Below are 18,607 nucleotides of genomic sequence, written 5' to 3' on the forward strand. Positions count from 1 at the left end.
TATCTCTCTCTCTCTAGTTCTGCTTATAAAGCGCTGTCGTATTCACTTGCTAAATATCAGCTCTAGTATTTTACTTTTCCATCCAACAGCTGGCAGAGGCTTTTGCCTAATAAATAAAACTTCTTAGCTTGAAGATCTTACTTCAACCTACCATGCAAACAGAATTTTCTTTTGCTATTATCCTTCATGCCAGACAAACTGAATTTTTATTTATTTTCTCTGTCAGCCTTATGTTTTCTTGCACTTACCTCTCAGGATTTTTCATCATTATTCATTGTTCTGACAACATGATATATCTAGTCAATCTCCATGCCACTACCTCTTCCTCCTGTGCACTTATATCTGCTTCTTCCTTTTCATCTATTCTGTCACTGCCCTTGGGCTCAGCAGTTCTCCAGTGTTTCTTGCAGGAACCTCTTTTCTTTTCTTTTTTTCTCCAAAAGTTTTCTTTATTCAAATACTATATAAGATTTTATTTTATTTTTATTTAAATTCTTTATTGTTTAAAGCAGTAGTTCTCAACTTTCTGGCCCTTTAAATATAGTTCCTCATGTTGTGACCCAACCATAAAATTATTTTCGTTGCTTCTTCATAACTGTAATGTTGCTACTGTTATGAATCATAATGTATCTGTTATGCAGGATGGTCTTAGGCGACCCCTGTGAAAGGGTCCTTTGACCGCCAAAGGGGTCGCAACCCACAGGTTGAGAACCGCAGGTAAAGTATTTCAGGAGTCTCCTTTTCCCCCCATTGATCTCTCCCCAGCCATTCCAACCCCCCAGCACATGCCCTCACCCCCCTGCTGTGTGTGTCCATTGGTTATGCTCATATGCATGCATACAAGTCCTTTGGTTGATCTCTTACAACTGCCCCTTCCACTCCCCCCACCCTTCCACCTTCCGTCTTAGGTTGGGCCAGGGGTGGGCAAACTTTTTGACTCAAGGGCCGCAATGGGTTCTTAAACTGGACCGAAGGGCCGGAACAAAAGCATGGATGGAGTGTTTGTGTGAACTAATATAAATTCAAAGTAAACATCATTACATAAAAGGGTACGGTCTTGTATTTCAATAGTTTTATTCATTTCAAATGGGCCGGATCTGGCCCGCGGGCCGTAGTTTGCCCATGGCTGACTGTTCCATGCTTCTATGACTCTGGCTCTATTTTTGTTCATCAGTTTATGTTGTTCATTATATTCCACAAATGAGTGAGGCATGTGATATTTATCTTTCTCTTACCAGCATATTTCACTTAGCATAATGCTCTCCAGGTCCATCCATGCTGTTGAACTCCCTCCCTGCATACTCCTGTTGTAAAGATCTCTCTCTTGTGGAAATCTTAAGCTACCACTTTCCTGCTTGGGAACTTTTGTTTGTTCTTCATTTGCCAAAGCAAATTTCCTTCCTTCCTTCCTTCCTTCCTTCCTTCCTTCCTTCCTTCCTTCCTTCCTTCCTTCCTTCCTTCCTTCCTTCCTTCCTTTCTCTCTCTCTCTCTCTCTCTCTCTCTCTCTCTCTCTCTCTCTCTCTCTCTCTCTCTTTTCTTTCTTTCTTTCTTTCTTTCTTTCTTTCTTTCTTTCTTTCTTTCTTTCTTTCTTTTACTTTCTCTCTCTCTCTCTCTCTCTCTCTCTCTCTCTCTCTCTCTCTCTCTCTCTCTCTCTCTCTTTCTTTTTTTTTTTTTGCATGGTATCCAAGTCATGGCTTTTTCAAATATTGAGATATAATTGACATTTAACATTATATTAGTTTCAGGTGTACACCATAATGATTCAATATTTGTATGTATTGCAGAATGATCACCACAATAAGTCTAGTTAACAACCATCATCATACTTATCATGGCATTTTAATGTCTTAACTCTTGTTGTACCACCATCTTTCATTATGTACTTTTTGTTCTACTTGAACATATTAGGTTGTACACCTCTTTGCTTTTTCACTCTCTCTTGGAATTTTTTCCTGCTTTGTCCATCTGAGAAATTCCCAATTCATTTTTTTTTTCAGGTCTCACTGCTTCCCAGTGTGGGCTGAGACTGAGCCTCTTGCTCCTTCTCACAGTATTATGCTCGATTTCTCCTCTAAGTTCTGTGTGTGTGAGTGTGTGCTATAGCTTCAAATTTGTGACTGCGGTTTTTCTTCACACTCCCTTTCCATATCCTATTTTTTTATTTCATCTTTTAACTGCTGTTTAGACATGACCTCCTGAAGCTCTTTCCTGAGCACCCCAAATAAAGTTAATCTGTCTGTTTTTAAGTGTTGCAGGGTTACTTCTGTGTATTTCTTGATTGCTCTTGTCATGTTGTATCGCAAGTACTACTAGTATATTAAATGTCTGGCTTTCCTCTTAACTGTGTATCCCAGCGACACTTTATTCATGTGTAGTGTATGTATCTCTAGTATCTAACAGAACAGAGATGCAATGGATATTTATACATTTATAATTTGGTTGAATTGAAATAAACCTCAACATATTGAGGCCAAGTGGCTGCTCCAAGTCTCATCCCGATGGAGCAGTCTTTCCCACAGCAGTCTTTCCTGATGTTTTTCTTCACCATCACCCTGAACTAGAAATGATCCCACCTTTCTCCAGATGTCATAACACCTTGTGTGCCCCACTTTTTTGATACACACAACTGGCATTTTGATATTTGGAAGGAATTTTTTTTTTCCTTTCCATCTGAATTGTCAGCTCTTTTAGGGGGAAATTTTAGTTTCTGATCTTTTTTTTTTCTTTTTTTTTTAAATTGTTTTATTGCTTAAAGTATTACAAAGAGTATTATATATGTCTTCTTTTTATTTTCTCCCCTTGACCTTCCCCTAGCCTCCCAGTGTCTTATGTCCATTGGTTATGCTTATATGCATGCATACAAGTCCTTCGGTTGATCTCTTACCCACCCACCCCCAATCCTCCTACCATAGCTAAGATCTGGAAACAGCCTAAGTGCCCATCAGCAAATGAATGGATTAGAAAACTGTGGTACATCAACACGATGGAATACTATGCTGCTGTAAAAAAGAAGGAATTCTTACCATTTGCAACAGCATGGATGAAACTGGAGAGCATTATGCTAAGTGAAATAAGCTAGTTTCTGATCTTTTATCTTTTACTAGAGGCCCGAATTTGTGCACGGGTGGAGTCCCTCAGCTTGGCCGGTGATAGGGGCCGATCAGGGCTGATCAGGGCCGATCAGGGCTGGCCAGCCGGGGGGAAGGACTGTGGGAGGTTGGCTGGCCATGGGAAGTTGGTTGTAGCAGTGCACTGACCACCAGGGGGCAGCGCCTGTGTTGAGCATCTGCCCCCTGGTGGTCAGTGCACATCATAGTGACCAGTTGAACGGTCATTTGGTCGCTTAGGCTTTTATATATATAGACTAGAGGCCTGATGCATGAAATTCATGCAAGGGGCTTGGCCCTCGAAGCCGCTGCAGCTTGCCTCAGCCCTTGTGGCTGTGGTGGCTTGCGTTGGCCCTCGCAGCCCCGGCTTCATCCAGAAGGTCATCTGGAAGGATGTCCGGGAGGACATCCAGAAGGTCGTTTGGCTGTCTGGTCTAATTAGCATATTGCACTTCTATTATTATAGATAATACCTCATACATATTCTTTGCAAATACTAGAAACAAAATAAATATGGGTTAAAAAGATAACTTGGTGCATAAGATTTTAATGCTCATTGCATGGGAAATCAAAGAAATTTAGAACTTTAAGGAACTTTGGGATAATTTACTCTAAAAGTTTAATTTTACCTATATGGTATCAAGTTCAAAGAAGTTCTGCCCCTGTTTTCAAGATCTCAGCACTGAAGGAAAAAAAGTGAGGATACTAACCAAAGACTCCTGATTCCAAGGCAATGCTTTTATATATTTCTAATTATACTACTCTGCCTCTTTAATTGAGTAAAGTATCAATGAGTCTTTTTGATGCTTTAAATTGTAATGCCTCCGATTATTGACTCAATTTTTCAATAATAATTTGTAAATTATACAAAAGATCTTTGCTAAATAAGTATGTACAAAACAATGAATTTTCCAATTGGATTAATGATTTTTTAAAAGAGGATTATAACAACCTTAAAATCAAACCTAATTGAGGAATAAGATATAGAGCTAGCACAAAATGAGATCTTCATATAAGCATATTCATTGTCATTTCTAAGAAATGACCTTATGAAGAAAACTACCCTTAGAACTAATTTAGAAATGGACCACATATTCAATAGCATTTTTTTCATTTGAAAAATCAGTACAAGTATGTGATTAGTCATACATATGAATATAAACCATAAATAATATCCACTTTGGTTAAGTAACCTTATTTATACCAGCAGACAAGTTTATTAATATAGTTCTCTGACTGATTTTGCATGCTCATTGATATTTATGTATTTTGCACATGTATACATACAAACTATATAAATGTGTATAGCATCCATTTGTCACAGTTGCCATATAGTTTGATTCCCCCAGTGAAAAATTGACAAATAGTATACGTCTTGAAAATTAACATTGAGGGGTAAGTAAGAACATGTCATTGTTTTGTACTCTGACCATGCCGTTCTCAGAAAGGCAGAAGCACAGTTTCTAACTGTCTTTTCTATATATTTTTCTATTGAAAGGTAAATAAGATCTGTGGTCATCCAATCAGAACACCCACCGAAAGCCCTCGTTGTTCTTTCGATGGGAGTAAAGAGAAGCTTAGAATGAAGATCTCTACAAGAAATGGTGAAGAGACGCTTGCCAACAGAAGAAAGTAAGACATTTGTTTTACAACCAGAAAGAGAAAAGAAAGTAAGCCATTAATTTTACAACAGAATAGAATGTATTCAATTAAGTAGAACAAAATACACTGTTGAGGAAACCTTTAAAATCCAATGGTTCCTTCTTATTCCATTAATGAGGAACATAGCTGCAACTTTTGAGGTCAATAAAACTTTCTGTGAAAGGGGCATTTTCTATAATAAATATGGCAGGCCCTGGGCACATGTGATCACCATGCCCTTAAAACGTTGCTCAGCAGATCTCTATGGCTTACTCCTCTTGCTGAACTGACGCTTTATGCACGTTGATTAGCGACTCCCCATTTCCCCCTCCCTATGGTCAACAGTATTGTTATGTACACTAGTAAATTTGTTAACAGGGTATATCTCCTGGTAAGTATTCTTATCACAATAAAATATAAAAAAATGTAAATGTAGCTAGTGAGATTGAGGATTGAAGTTTTAATTTATTTCATTTTAATTAGTGTTGGTCAATATTCTATGTAGCTACTGGCTACTGTATAGATCAATATAAGACCAAAAGAGTATATATGTGAGTCTTAACTAGAGGTTAAGACTCTGCTAATAAAGAGATTGATATAAAGACATTTTTATACCTTTTACCTGGAATACTGAAAATGGCTATCTGTCGATTCAAAATGATCCAACATTGAGTGGCTTGCTCTCCTAACTCACACTTCTACCATTATACCCATCACTAGAGGCCCGTTGCACAAAGATTCGTGCAATAGACCTTCCTTCCCCTGGCGGCCAGCACCAGTTTTCCTCAGGAACCAGACCTTTGGTCTGGCCACAGAGGCAAGGCTTGGCTTCTCTGCTTGGGCTGCAGCAGCGAGGCTTGGCTTCTCCACTCCAGCTGCAGTGGAGAAGCCAAGCCTCTTCAGTCTTCAGTCGTCTTCAGTCTTCTTCAGACTTTGCTCCATGCCTGCATATGCAAATTAACCCACCATCTATGGTGGGGTAATTTGCATACGCATCCTGATTGGCTGGTGGGCATAGCGGAGTGACACCAATTTGCATTCTTCTCTTTTATTAGTGTAGATTATTTCACATGTTAAATCAACCTTCATTAGTATCCCTTTGCTACATAATGGGCAGTTACTGAAAAACTCTTAAAACTGGAGGAAACTATTATTTAATTTTGTGTTCAGATGACCAGTGTATGCCCTGGCAAATACTAGATTCTCAGTGCATGTTTTGTATTAACTAAAATTCACAGTTTTATATTCATTTATTAATTCAAATAATTATTTCTAATAATACCTTAGGGATCATTCAATATTTTACATAGCTTACTCTCTGTAATTTGTTTCTTTCCTTTGGAGGGTGCTCCTAAATTGTCCCAGTCTCTCCTCAGATGGGCTATAAGTTTTGGATAAGATCTGGGTTATTGCTGACTATTTGCTACTACAAAAAAGAATTAATATGTTACGTGCAAAATACCTGTCCTTTTTCTCTCTAAACATCTATGGTGATCAGCAACTATGTCTCGTGTTTGATGAATTAGTATGCTTTGGATGGGGTGTTTTTAATAATAAAACCCAGCTTAAAGGTCATGCCTGTTTCACTACCAAAATAATCAAATTCCTGGAAAACCAAAACAAAGCCCAACACTTAACATGGTTTATTCACTAGCAAAACTAAGCCAATGCGGTGAAATGTTACAAAATGTCTCAGTAATAATGTGGGGCTCAAATGAGTGGACAGTTTTATTACTATCTTCTCTGGCCATCAGGTAGACCACTTTGTCACCAATCTTTCAAACTCATTATTTCTATGCCCTTGGCCAGAGGGCCATCATTAGCCATTGCCTACAAATCAGGATAGACCTATCACAGAACAGTCTCATGCCCCACAAAATGAACAACCATCGATACTACAAATGAGCCCACGTAAGTATTTCATTTTTTACAGTTCTTTAAAATATATCTTTTATTGATTTCAGAGAGGCAGGGAGAGGGAGAAAGAGATAGAAATAGCAGAGATGAAAGAGTATCCTGAAACGCCCCTTACTGGGGACTGAGCCTACAACCTGGGCATGTGCCCTGACCTTGCATGTGCTGTAACCTCCTGGTTCATAGGTCAGTGCTCAAGCACTGAGCCACACAGGCTGAGCAATTTTTACAGATTTTTTACTGCCACTCCTGAATGGAGCTTAATTATTTATCCTTTCTTGCCTTCTTTTGAGTTTAACAGGTATTTTGGTATTTATTATTCTTTTTATCCTTAAAGCTTTATGATCTTTTTTTTTTCCTTTTGTTGTTGCATTAATATCACCCAAGAATATTTATTGATTTCTAGAGAGTGTAGAAGGGAGGGAGGGAGAGGGTGTTTGAGAAAGAAACATCAATGTGAGAGAAACACATTGGTTGCCTCCCACATGTGCCCCAATTGGGGCCGCATCAAATCCAAAATTCAGGTATATGCCCTTGACCAGGAATCTAACCTGGGACCATTCAGTGAGCAGGCCAGTTTTCTAACCACTGAACACACCAGCCAAGGCGTGTTTATTACTTTTTAATGGCTATCATAGAGATCAAAATATGCATTTTTAGTTTTACCATATATTTTAAATTAGAACTCTTGCCACTTTATTAAACAATGTAAGAATCTTAAAATAGTTTCACTCTATTACTCTCTTCCTATATTTTGTACTGTTTTGTCAACAGATCTTACTTCATCCAACATTTTAAGAAGCCCGAAGACATTGTTGTTGTTCTTTTGAAATACCAGTAGTCCCTATTTATGTACAATTCTTCATATATTTTCATTCTTTTTGGTGCTCTTTTATTTTCCTAGTTCCATGTATCCATCATGAATCATTTTATTTTAGCTTTAGTATAACTTTTATTACTTATTACTAGTGATGAATTCTCACAGCTTTTTTTGTCTGAACATATTGTCATCTTTTAAAGAATATTTTTAATAGATCTAGACTTCTAAGTTGTTGCCAGTCACACCATATTTAAAAGAACAGATGTCCAGGCCACAATGAAGTTCATGACATGACACTCTGTAAATAGCAGGGGAGGTTTAGTGGAAACACTTACCATGAGAGGTAACTAAGGTAGTAGATGCTGCGGGGGGCCCTGCTCGACTCCCTTCTCCTGGTCCTCCTACCTGCCTCCTGGCTGCTGGTCACTCCCGGCTGCCCTCTGCTCTGGGGAACTGTCCTCAACAGACAGGAGCCATCTGATCTGTTTCCAACTGCTGCCTAACAAATCATTCCCAAGCGAGTGGCTTAAAAGCGACAATAAGCATTTATTATGCATTTTCCGGGGGTCAGGAGTGTGGGGGCTGCTTAGCTATAGGATTTTGACGCGGGTCCCTAGGGAGACGGCTGTCAGGTTGTCAGCCAGGATAGAGGCCTCAGAGGGACGGATTATCATTTCCCAGGAGGGGTCACTCACACGGCTGTTGGCAGGAGGCCTTGCTTTCTTGTCACAGTGACCTCTTCATAGGACTGCTTGAGTTTCCTCTCAATGTTGAGGCTTGTTTCCCGCGGGACAGGCAATCCAAGAGAGAGCAAGGCTGAGTCTACAGCGCCTTTCATAATCTAGCTTCAGAAGTCTCCCACTGTCATCTCTGCAGTATTCTGTAGGTCACACAGGCCTGTCTGCTCAGTGTGGATGGGGACTACACAAGGGCATGGAAGGCAAGATTGTTGGAGGTCATCCTAGAGACTGTCTGCAGCACCATCTCATCCTGGGGGAGGGGCCAAACTCCCACCTGCCTCACCCCTTGGAAGCATCTCACATGGCTGGCATGGGAAGAAAGGCTTGTTTTTTACTGTAGGTGATGGGACCAAAGACGTGATGGTTTCATGCTTCAGCGCTCCCGGTGGAGTCTGCCTGAAGCTGAGACCACATCCCTGCCTCATGTCTTCCTGCCACTCTCCCTGGCTTCCCTCATGACCTTTCTCTTAAGAGCAGTCGCTCCATGAAATTGACTGCATCCAAATTCCCATCTCAGGCACTGCTTCTAGGGAACCTGACCTGGAGATCTTTGAAAAAGTACCTGCACTGAGGGCAGGGCAGTAAGTGCAAAATAATTGTAAACTAAAGCAGAAGTATGGTATCTTATCCTAATGATAGATATTTCTCTATACTTCCCAAGCTTCTAAAAAATTACAAAGAACGCCCCACATTTTGTTTGTATATCCTCTCCTCCCCTCCTTCTAAATTCATTTTATAGAGAGCCCTTCTGTGTAGTGCACTGCATTTTCCTTGCTTTATTTCTAATGTTTGAAGAAGGAAATTTCCCTCAATCAAGTCTGTCCCTGGATCTAAGAGTTGTGCTAAACTTGCTCGTGGAGTAGATCTTTTAGCTTGGAAGGAGGGGGGCCAAACCAAAGCATTGAATTGTCTTGATTATATTTTGGAGATGTGATTGTAGACATTCTTCTACACTATTTTTTAAAAAATGTATGCAACATACATGTAATTAGCTAATTGAAAGCTTTGAGTGGATACACACCGGTTACAAAGATCTCCAAAAGTTGAGAAAGGCAAGGAAAAGCTATCTCTCCTTTACACATCCAGCAAAGCATCGCTGGTTAGCCTTTTGGTGCAGGAACCAAATCCGCGCCTTTATAGAGGACAGCAGTCCTATGGCTGTCGAAACCAGCCCAGGCACAGTGATTTCCCTGTGGCAGTTCCTCTCTCTGCTTGATTTCTTGAAGTTAGCTGGTAAGAATAAGCCATTAGCAAGCTTAAATCGGTGATAATTAGCTGTACATTATTATTTCAAAGTGGCGTGGCTGTGCCAATTAAGTGGGTAATTAGGAAAACCCCAGGACAATAAATTAAGACAGAGAGTCTCAACACCAGTGCCCCATCTGTTCTCCAGCAAGCCTTCCAATCAGCCAAGCTTCTCATTTAAGAATGCACCAATTAAGGGGATTGGCTGCATGCACAGGTGTGTATTGAGGTAACGGAGACTGTCTTAGGTACGTGGTAAAAGTAAGATATTTGTTTAATATCAGAGAGGATTTTTATGTGGAGGTGGGAAAAGGAGAATTTTTAGAAATGTTGGGTTTTTAATGTTTGAAGCAAAATATAATTTAAGTTGTTTTATGTGTTTTTTTTAATTAATTTCATTTGGGGACTTCATTAGGAATATTGTTTCATCAGGCAGCTTCATATTATTTTAATGTGTTTATTAATTCTTGATTTGAGTGTTTTAACCACATAGAATTTTAATGGCATAGAACATGGACACTTTCATTTATTGAGAGTGGGGAACTAAAGAGGACACTTGGAAGTGTGTGGTATAAGGCTAGGAATGAGACAGGACATAGTTCAGTTCAGGATGTCACAGCCTATGGAAGCACATAAATTGGTCCCCTGTATATCACAAAAGAACACAGTGAAGTGGTTAAAAATAATTAGTGAAGCAGAAAAAAATTTAAACATAGACTGAATGAAGAATACAATATTATTTAGGATTATTGCTAAGATAGATAGACTAGGTTCATATTAAATTTGATTAGTTTAGCTTAAAAATGCAAGAATGTATAGCTACATAGTTAAACCTTATTTAAGACAATACTCCTGATGCATGTCCTTGGGTGTCTATGTTTGTTTACATGGAAAACCAGTATTGATATACTGGGCTTAGCGATGAATTGTGAATGTACATCCTCAGTGAATGAAAAAGTCCAAAGGTCAGGGAAAAGTTATCTCTTTGAGGAAAATGTAATACCATTTATACGATTGGAGAAAGCAATTTCCAATTTATTTCCTAAAAGGAAGTTAAGGCCTCTTTGAGGTGCCATTGTTATTTATTATCTGTAAGTTTAATTTACTAAAATAAAGGTCATGTTCCCATTTCTGTTTAATTGAAACCAGTGCTTAGTGAGTGGTGGTAGTGAGGGCACCGAGGGCAGGGCAGGACAAGGCCAGGCTTTGGTTAGGGGTGAGAGGCCCGGTCAGAGCAGGACTGAGGAAATGTAAGCTCCCGGGCAGGCCAGCATCAAAATTTACATGAATAATGAAGAGCAGGACCTCCGCGGGTCAAAAACCAGGCACACAGGAAGAAGGAATGCCAGAAGGCTGAGCACACATATGGCAAAAGTTTAGGCTAGTGGTGCCTAACTTTGCGGGTCACGTATCCCACTGAGAATTTGATAAAAAAACTTCCCAGGAAAAGTTCATAAACAAAAGCATGCAAAATTTTGTGCATTGAAAAGTAATTTGACCAATATTAAAAAATAAAGATTTTACAAACTGAGTTTTCTTAAAACCAATATTAAAAATAAAGTTTTTACAAACTGAGTTTCCTCTTACTTTCTAGATATTCATGGAAAAATTAATTACCATTTTATGAAACATCTGAAACTAAATCTAATCCATAGAATATTAAAGTAACATTACACACTCCTTGTGCTGAGAGAAGAGATGGCCTCAACTATTTGATGTGAACTAGAAGTTGAAATCATGATTAGTCTTAGATGTGGCTGCATGCACATGTGTGGTATCGAACAGATACCCACTTTTTGTTTTGATGGTAACAATTACTGAACATTCTAGGCAAAATGTATGTGGCTGTCAGTGGCTGTAATTAGAACTCACACAGTTAGCTTGCTTAAATGAGGATAGGCTTATTTCAGGGAGCATGGCATTTATTCTAAATTCTCCAAGTTATATCAATGGTCTATAATGCGTTGGTCCTCAAGTTAATTTGCAACATCTGTAATGTTGAGGCTGTCAACTTAAAGTTAATGTGACAAGAAAGAAATCTCAAGTTTCTCACTGCAGAAAAATGTAAAAAACATTTTTTTTTCTCTCAGCCATACAAATAATGACCATTAAGTCGGATAGTTCTCAACCTTAGTGATATGTCCTGCCACCCATCAGAAATAGGGAACTACAGTAATAACTGGGTCACATGTGAGTCTCATTTCCCCCCAAAATGAGACTTACTTGAATAACAGGAATAAAACTGCAGACTAAATTGCCTCATTTTTTTTCAAACTCTATTAATTATAGATATCCTGACCTAGAGTCCAGGAGCAGAAGAATTAGCACTGAGAGATGTATAGTAACTGGAAATGTGAGTGGGAGCTATTGTACCAGGCATATATTGTCCATCAATCAGATAAGTAAGTTCATGGATGGAGGTAAATAGGAATAGCTGATTGGAATCACAAATGGAAACAAGAAAAAATGGAAGGAATGAGGAAGAAGTCCTTCTATTGGCATGGTATTAAAGGGAAGGTATTTTATTAATGCTCTGCTAGTGCTGAGAGAAGAAAATACTATTCAAAGTGTGTTCTCTTGTCCTTCAAGTAATGGAATTTATAGTCAAAATGTTAGCAACCACAGAATATTTATCAATTATTAGCAAAAAAAGTAATAACTATCAAGATTTGACCTAAAATGCTGAATCTCAAAATATAAGGACTCAAAGTGACTTTTTGTGTGAATGACCTATATTAGAATCCTTAGATTTGTAAATACTCTATTTGGCTAAACATCTTTGTTAATCTTGAACCAATCATGTGCTCAAAAATATTTTCTATAGAAAAACCAATAGTATGCTTTTTGAAATTAGTAAATTGAACAAATCATTGCATAATTTTATTAAAAAACAAAATTATGAGGTAGGAGAAATTATATCACATCTCTCTTAGAATCGATGCTCAATTTCCCTAATAGTATCTGATTTCTTTAAATATTAGACACTTGGTTCAGTGTTTGGTTTTATAAATGAATAAGGCCTTTGTTTAAAGTCCTTTCAAATGGAGAACAGAATCTATGCATTTTAAGGTACATTTTTACAACATGGGTAAACGAGATGAGAACTGGTTTTAAAAACCCAGTTTTGACATCAGGTTTAAATCATTCTTTTTAGAGGAAGATGCTTTCAGAAAGGGACCTTTTTATTGGGACATTAAATGATAATGTGTGGGGTTTAGAGGTTTATTGAAAAGTGAGAAATAGAGGGGTCTATACTAATTGTACAGAGAGCTCGGGACGTCCAGCTCAGGGTTAGTGTAAAACCACCACCAGAGAGAGCTAACCATGCATCACCTGTCAGAAAAGAATCCTCTGCAGAGGGTAGCTAAGGACATTAGCATATTTCCATTTCCCCTTCCCATTCCTTTCCCTGATGCTCCCTAACCTACCACCCATCTTAGCTCCTTCAGCTTTGTTGAGAAAGCACAGTCAATCTTCTAATGAGGGGAAACCGTGCCACATGAACAAGGAGACTTCCTATGAGGAGCAAAAAACCTGGAATCATTTAGTCAGGAAATAAAATCCTTCTCTTAGAGTATGGTGTGGATCCTCAGGTCACAGCTTCCATAATGAGCAGTGAGTTCAGGTGGGGTTCAGAGAGCAGACTCTCTGAGTTACTCCTTTAGAAAAAAAATTGCATTTTTCTTTTTAATCAAATCGGAATGCCATGTGCGTGAAACACATTCATGTTTGCGAGGAAGGTGCCTGGTGCTGTATATTGCATGGCTTCTTAGTATCAATTACACCCTCTCCTCCCATTCTCCATACATCACAAAATCTCTCTAGGAAGTGGCCAAGAACCTAGATTTCGTTTCTCCCTATAGCTGATCTAACTATAGACATTGAAGTATTTTCAAATGTGTACAGTGAAAACTATTACTGCTATAGACTAGAAATCTATAATTTTTCTAGTTCTAAAAATTTATAAAAATATTTTGTCTAATAGAATGACTTCGTTGAGAAGAAAAATGACTAAATATGGATTCAGTATAGCAAACGAAAATAGTACTTATCTAGGAACATGTAATTATACATTTCCTCTGCTGAGCAAGAGACTGACATTTTGAAAGTCTACTGTTTGACAACTGTGGTCAGACATCCCTGCAGGGGTGAGCCTGCTCATTAGCGCCACATTAACCTTGACTTTGCCTCAGGCCATTAACTAGCAAACTGCACGTTTGACCTTTGTTCTACAGATATTTTCAAACAGTGTGCGAGGCACTGCTTTTAATTTGGGTTCTGTGTTATGTGTAGACTGACTTTAGGGGTAAAAAAAAAAAAATCAATACATGTCATTAAGTAAAGAAATGTGTGGTCTGCAACAATCCACAGAGAAATGAGCCTTTTAAAAATAAGATTCTTCTCCAACATTTTTCCAGTTAATTAGATTTGGCCAAAAATTAGAAATAGTTTATTTTATATCGTGTGCAAAAAAGAGAGGGAAGTGCAATATGTGACAGTTTATAAATGTTTTAAAATTGAAACAAATTCCCTTTAGATGAAGACATAAGATTGAGCGGTATGCCTTTTGAACATAGCTCTGTTTCCAGCAGCATCTAATGAAATGCAGTGCCAAGTCCAGTGCAGATCAGAGCCATATGCCTAAGTGAAAACAGCCCCTAGAAGATCAGCACAGTTTGGGACATGTGGTTGCCACTCTTCAAACCATACCTATGAGAAGCGCCAGCCATGTAAATTACAGTATAAATGAGCTTAACGGAATACTTTAATAGATTATGCTAGTGTTGCTATATCTAGTTTATGGAACATTGTACAACTACATAAAAATAAGTAAGACAGATTTTTTTAGTTGATTTTAGAGAGAGGGATAAACATCAATTTGTTGTTCCACTAATTTGTGCATTTATTAGTTAATTCTTGTATGTGCCCTGACTGAGGATTGAACTCCGAACTTTGGCCTATAGGGAAAATGCTCTAATCCACTTAGCTGCTCAGCTAGGGCAAGACTGAGATTTATTAACATAAAATGGGTCCATGATGTATTATCAAGTGAGCAAAGCCAATGTCATGTATGCGTTTAGCTTGGTCCTAGTTTTGCAAAACCAAACTATCTCTTTGTCTCTTCTTATGTATCTCTCTGTTTGTTTGGGGTTACTTACTGTTATACACATAGAGGAAGCTGAAGAAAAGAGACCAGGTTGTTAATGTTGGTTTCCTCAGGAGGGAGAGAGGTAAAAACTATAAAAGGCATATATTAACTTGTTCTTCATGTGCTTTTTAATTATTTTACTACTCGGAAAAGGTATTTTTATTATTTGAAAAAATGATTAAAGACAATTATAAAGGAGCAGCCAATCAGAATTGTTGCTCCATTTTACTATTGTAACTAGGCATTCCTATGTCAACTGAACAAAGACAGGACAACTTTGGGGTGAGTTGTGTTTTCTTACTTTTTTTTTTTTTTTTGGCCACGTGTCAGATCAGAAAACTATTCTGGCACTGCTGGCCTCAAGGGCACGGGGAGCAATGAAGCAATAACTATGCTGGTCCATGTTTCCCTCTTGCCTTTAGTGAGCTCAGGGCAAACAAGGCTGTAAGCTCTGAATGAGCAATTGTGCTGCAGCCTTTTCCCTCTTTGCTGTGCTAGCATAGTGTACAAAGGTGTTCATTAGCCAGTGGTCAGCATGTTCCCCACTCCCTGCTCTCCTACCAGACCATGCAGACTGTACAGATACACAGAGAAATCCTGTCTGAACATATTACTTCCTAAGTGCCAATTCTGATAGGGAGAAGTCACCTACCTGCTTCCTAGTCCACTGATAAGTGTGCTCTGTTGAAAATGTGATAATTTCTGTAAACATTTAAAGAGGGATGAAAATATTTTTCTATGTAAACATTCAAGTTTAGTTTTCCAGACATCCAGTATCAGCCTGACATTGCTAAGTTTTGGCATTTTAAGCGAATGAATTAATTATTTATTGCTTAAAGTATTACAAAGGGTATTACATATGTGTCCATTTTTCCCCCCACCCTAGACAGTCCCCTTATTAAAAGTAACTTAGTTCTTTTGTCAGACTAAAGGCCTGACTAAACTTAGTTACTTTTCACAGGTCTTTTCATTTTTCTGATTTTTCATTTTCCTTAATCCTATATAATAAAACCCTAATATGCAAATTGACTGAATGGTGGAACAACCAGTCACTATGATGCACACTGACCATCAGGGGGCAGACACTCAACCCAGGAGCTGCCCGCTGGTGGTCAGAGCACTCCCACAGGGAGAGTGCCGCTCAACCAGAAACCAGGCTCACAGCTGGTGAGCACAGTGGCGGTGGTGGGAGCCTCTCCTACCTCTGCGGCAGCACTAAGGAGCAGCGAGCAGGCAGACAGTAAGGAGCAAGGGGTCCCGGACTGCGAGAGGGGTCCCAGACTTTGAGAGGAATCCCAGACTATGAGATGGATGTCTGCCTGCCGGCTTAGGACTGATCCTCAGGGACATCCCTGAGGGGTCCTGGGATGTGAGAGGGTGCAAGCCGGGCTGAGGACCCCCTGCCCCCCAGTGCATGAATTTCATGCATGAGGTCTCTAGTTATAACATAACAGGGTTGGATTAAATCACTGGTTCTCAACCCTGGCTGTACATTAGGATCCTGTAGGTAGGAAAATCCAGAAAAACTCAGGTGCCTGGATCCTAACCCAGACCAATTAATCTGAATGTCTGAGGGAGAAATCTGTGCATGCAGCTTACATGTTTCCTTGGTGATGATAAAGTGCAGTAGGACAGAGAGCTATCAGAACAGAGGATTTCTTAGGTTCTTTTTCACTGTTTTTTACAATATAGTGTATCTGTGATCGTTAATTATGATAGCTATCTTACAAAGCAGTGTGACTAAATATTAATATGTAACTACATATTAATTTCAGCATCACATTTATAATCCGTCTAGAGCCTGTTTAGTAGAATCTGTCACAGTCTGTAATCCTGTCCTTTAGATTTCTTCATTTTTAGTGCAATGCACCAGAAAGATTTTCCTGATATTTCTCCACAATCTAGGAATAGGTCTCCAAATTTAAAGTTTCCCAAGTCAGCTGTGTTCTTGGAGGGCTTTAAATTATCATTATCATTTTAAAATATGTATTTCCTGTAGAAATTTCTAATTCTGGAAGCTGTTAAAAAATAATACTGCATCTGACTCAATTCAACCAGAATTTATTGCGTGCTTGTTGGGTACCAAACTGTGATCCAAACCTTGGGGGTATAAAAAAAATACATAGCTTTTGCCCTTAGCTGGTGTGGCTCAGTTGGTTGAGCATTGTCCCATGTACCAAAAGGTCACTGGTTCAATTCCTGGTCAGAGCACATGCCCAGGTTGAGGGTTCCAACCCCAGTCAGGGTGAGTATGTGAGGCAACCAGTCGATGTTTCTCTCTCCTCTCTTTCTAAAATAAATAAAAGCTTTTTTGTGTGTGTGTGTTTTTTTTTTTTTAACATGAAGAAGACATGATGTTTGCCTTTAGGGAACAGAGATTTACAAACAGAGGAATTATAATCAGGGAGGCATATATACAAACAGAGGAGTTACAATACCACCAAGCTAGGGTTGTAGAACAGGCGCTAAGTGCTGTGAGAAACAGGATGAACCAACAAAAGCCGCACAGGCTGTGGGCAGGGGTCAGAGAGGAAATGAGGTTTCAACTGGATCACGACTGATGGGTAGGGGTTGGGGGCAGTTCTGGGTAGAGGAAATTGTATGTGATAACTTGGAATATTATCTGGTTAATGTTGAAATATCTTATACAATAGAAGTATGTGGTTTTTGGCTGGGTGTGTGAGTGGAGGGTAGGGGACTGTCATAGGATGCTAGGGGCAAAGAGTATAGAGGTTATATGCCAATGTAAGATATTTGACTTGAATTCTTAGGATTTGAAAGTGGGAATGTGATATGGCTGATTCCCAAAACTAATTCTTACAACAGTATGGGGCTTGCAGTGAAGGCTAAATGAGTGGGCAAAACCAAAGGAGGAAATCATTTGTTAGACTGTTGCAAGCACAAATCAAAAATTATGAAACTATATATAGCCCTGACATATTGGCTGTGAATAAGTGTTCTGACCAGGAATCTTTTCCTGTTTTTTTTTAAATATTTTAAAACTTGCTTGTAGTAATTATATTTGATTTCTGTATTCTAGAGATGTTTTAAGACCAAGATGAGTAACTGGCATATGTAACACAGTCCCTCAAGGATAATTATCTGGAACTTCTAACATCTCCCTGAATTTGTTATGCTGTTAATTTTAACTGGAAATATTCTCATAGAAAAATAATTGTAATGATATAGTCACCTTCCCAGAAACCTAAATTCTGACTATTCCAAAGAATATAATGTTTTATTCATTGAGGGATTTCATGTAACTGGAAAAGGAGGTATGGTGTGTCGTACACCAAGTATTGAGCTGGAAACTGAACTGTGGATTCTTATAATAGGAACAGCATTAATTGGCTCTGTGGGGATAGATAAATCTTGACCTCACTATGGCTACTATTGTTTTAACTCCTTTATTTTCTGCAATTATTTTTATTTTCTGTAGACAACGTAGACCCCCTTGACCTTCATGCAACTTCTTTTCGCAATCCGACTTTTAATTCCTGTGATCTAAAAACTGCCTGACATGGAATATGGAGTTCCAAAGTAGGTTCTCTCCTGAAATTTCTGTCCTTACAAACCAAACCTTATCCCAACATTCACATAGACTTCTTTCCATTATTTTAGTCTCAGAGAATTTGCTCCAAAGCTCACTACCCCGTCTGCTTTTAGTAATCCTTCTTTCCAGAATGTGTGATTCATTAATTATTAATTTACTTTTCTTATCTTTGCATCAATTAAGAGACTAAATTATGATGTAGTAGTAAACAACCCAAATCTATCATTGACTTAGGACAAAAAAAAAGAGTTTTTTTGTTGGCAATCTTTGCCCATTTTAGACCAGTCCCGGCTGTTCAAGTTGTCCTGGCTTTAAGCCTCAGAATCACAGAGCAACCAGCTTGTAAAATAGTCCCTGTTGTCATAGGAGAGGAAAACAGAAGGTGGCAAAGCCACATTTGGTCCTTAAAGCTGAAGGCTGGAAGGTACATACTTCACT

At 38.7% G+C, this 18,607-nt stretch overlaps 1 protein-coding gene across 1 annotated transcript in view; it reads left to right on the forward strand.

Annotated features, from left to right (window-relative positions):
• The window catches only part of GPC5 (glypican 5), a 654,824-nt gene that overhangs the window by 283,237 nt on the left and 352,980 nt on the right, over nucleotides 1-18,607 (forward strand). Inside the window, exon 4 of the mRNA XM_059681213.1 lies at nucleotides 4,606-4,739. Coding sequence (XP_059537196.1) covers nucleotides 4,606-4,739 — 134 coding nt within the window. The remainder of the gene's footprint in view (nucleotides 1-4,605; nucleotides 4,740-18,607) is intronic.

Source organism: Myotis daubentonii, chromosome 2 (genome assembly GCF_963259705.1).
Source record: "Myotis daubentonii chromosome 2, mMyoDau2.1, whole genome shotgun sequence".
NCBI classification, from domain to species: domain Eukaryota; kingdom Metazoa; phylum Chordata; class Mammalia; order Chiroptera; family Vespertilionidae; genus Myotis; species Myotis daubentonii.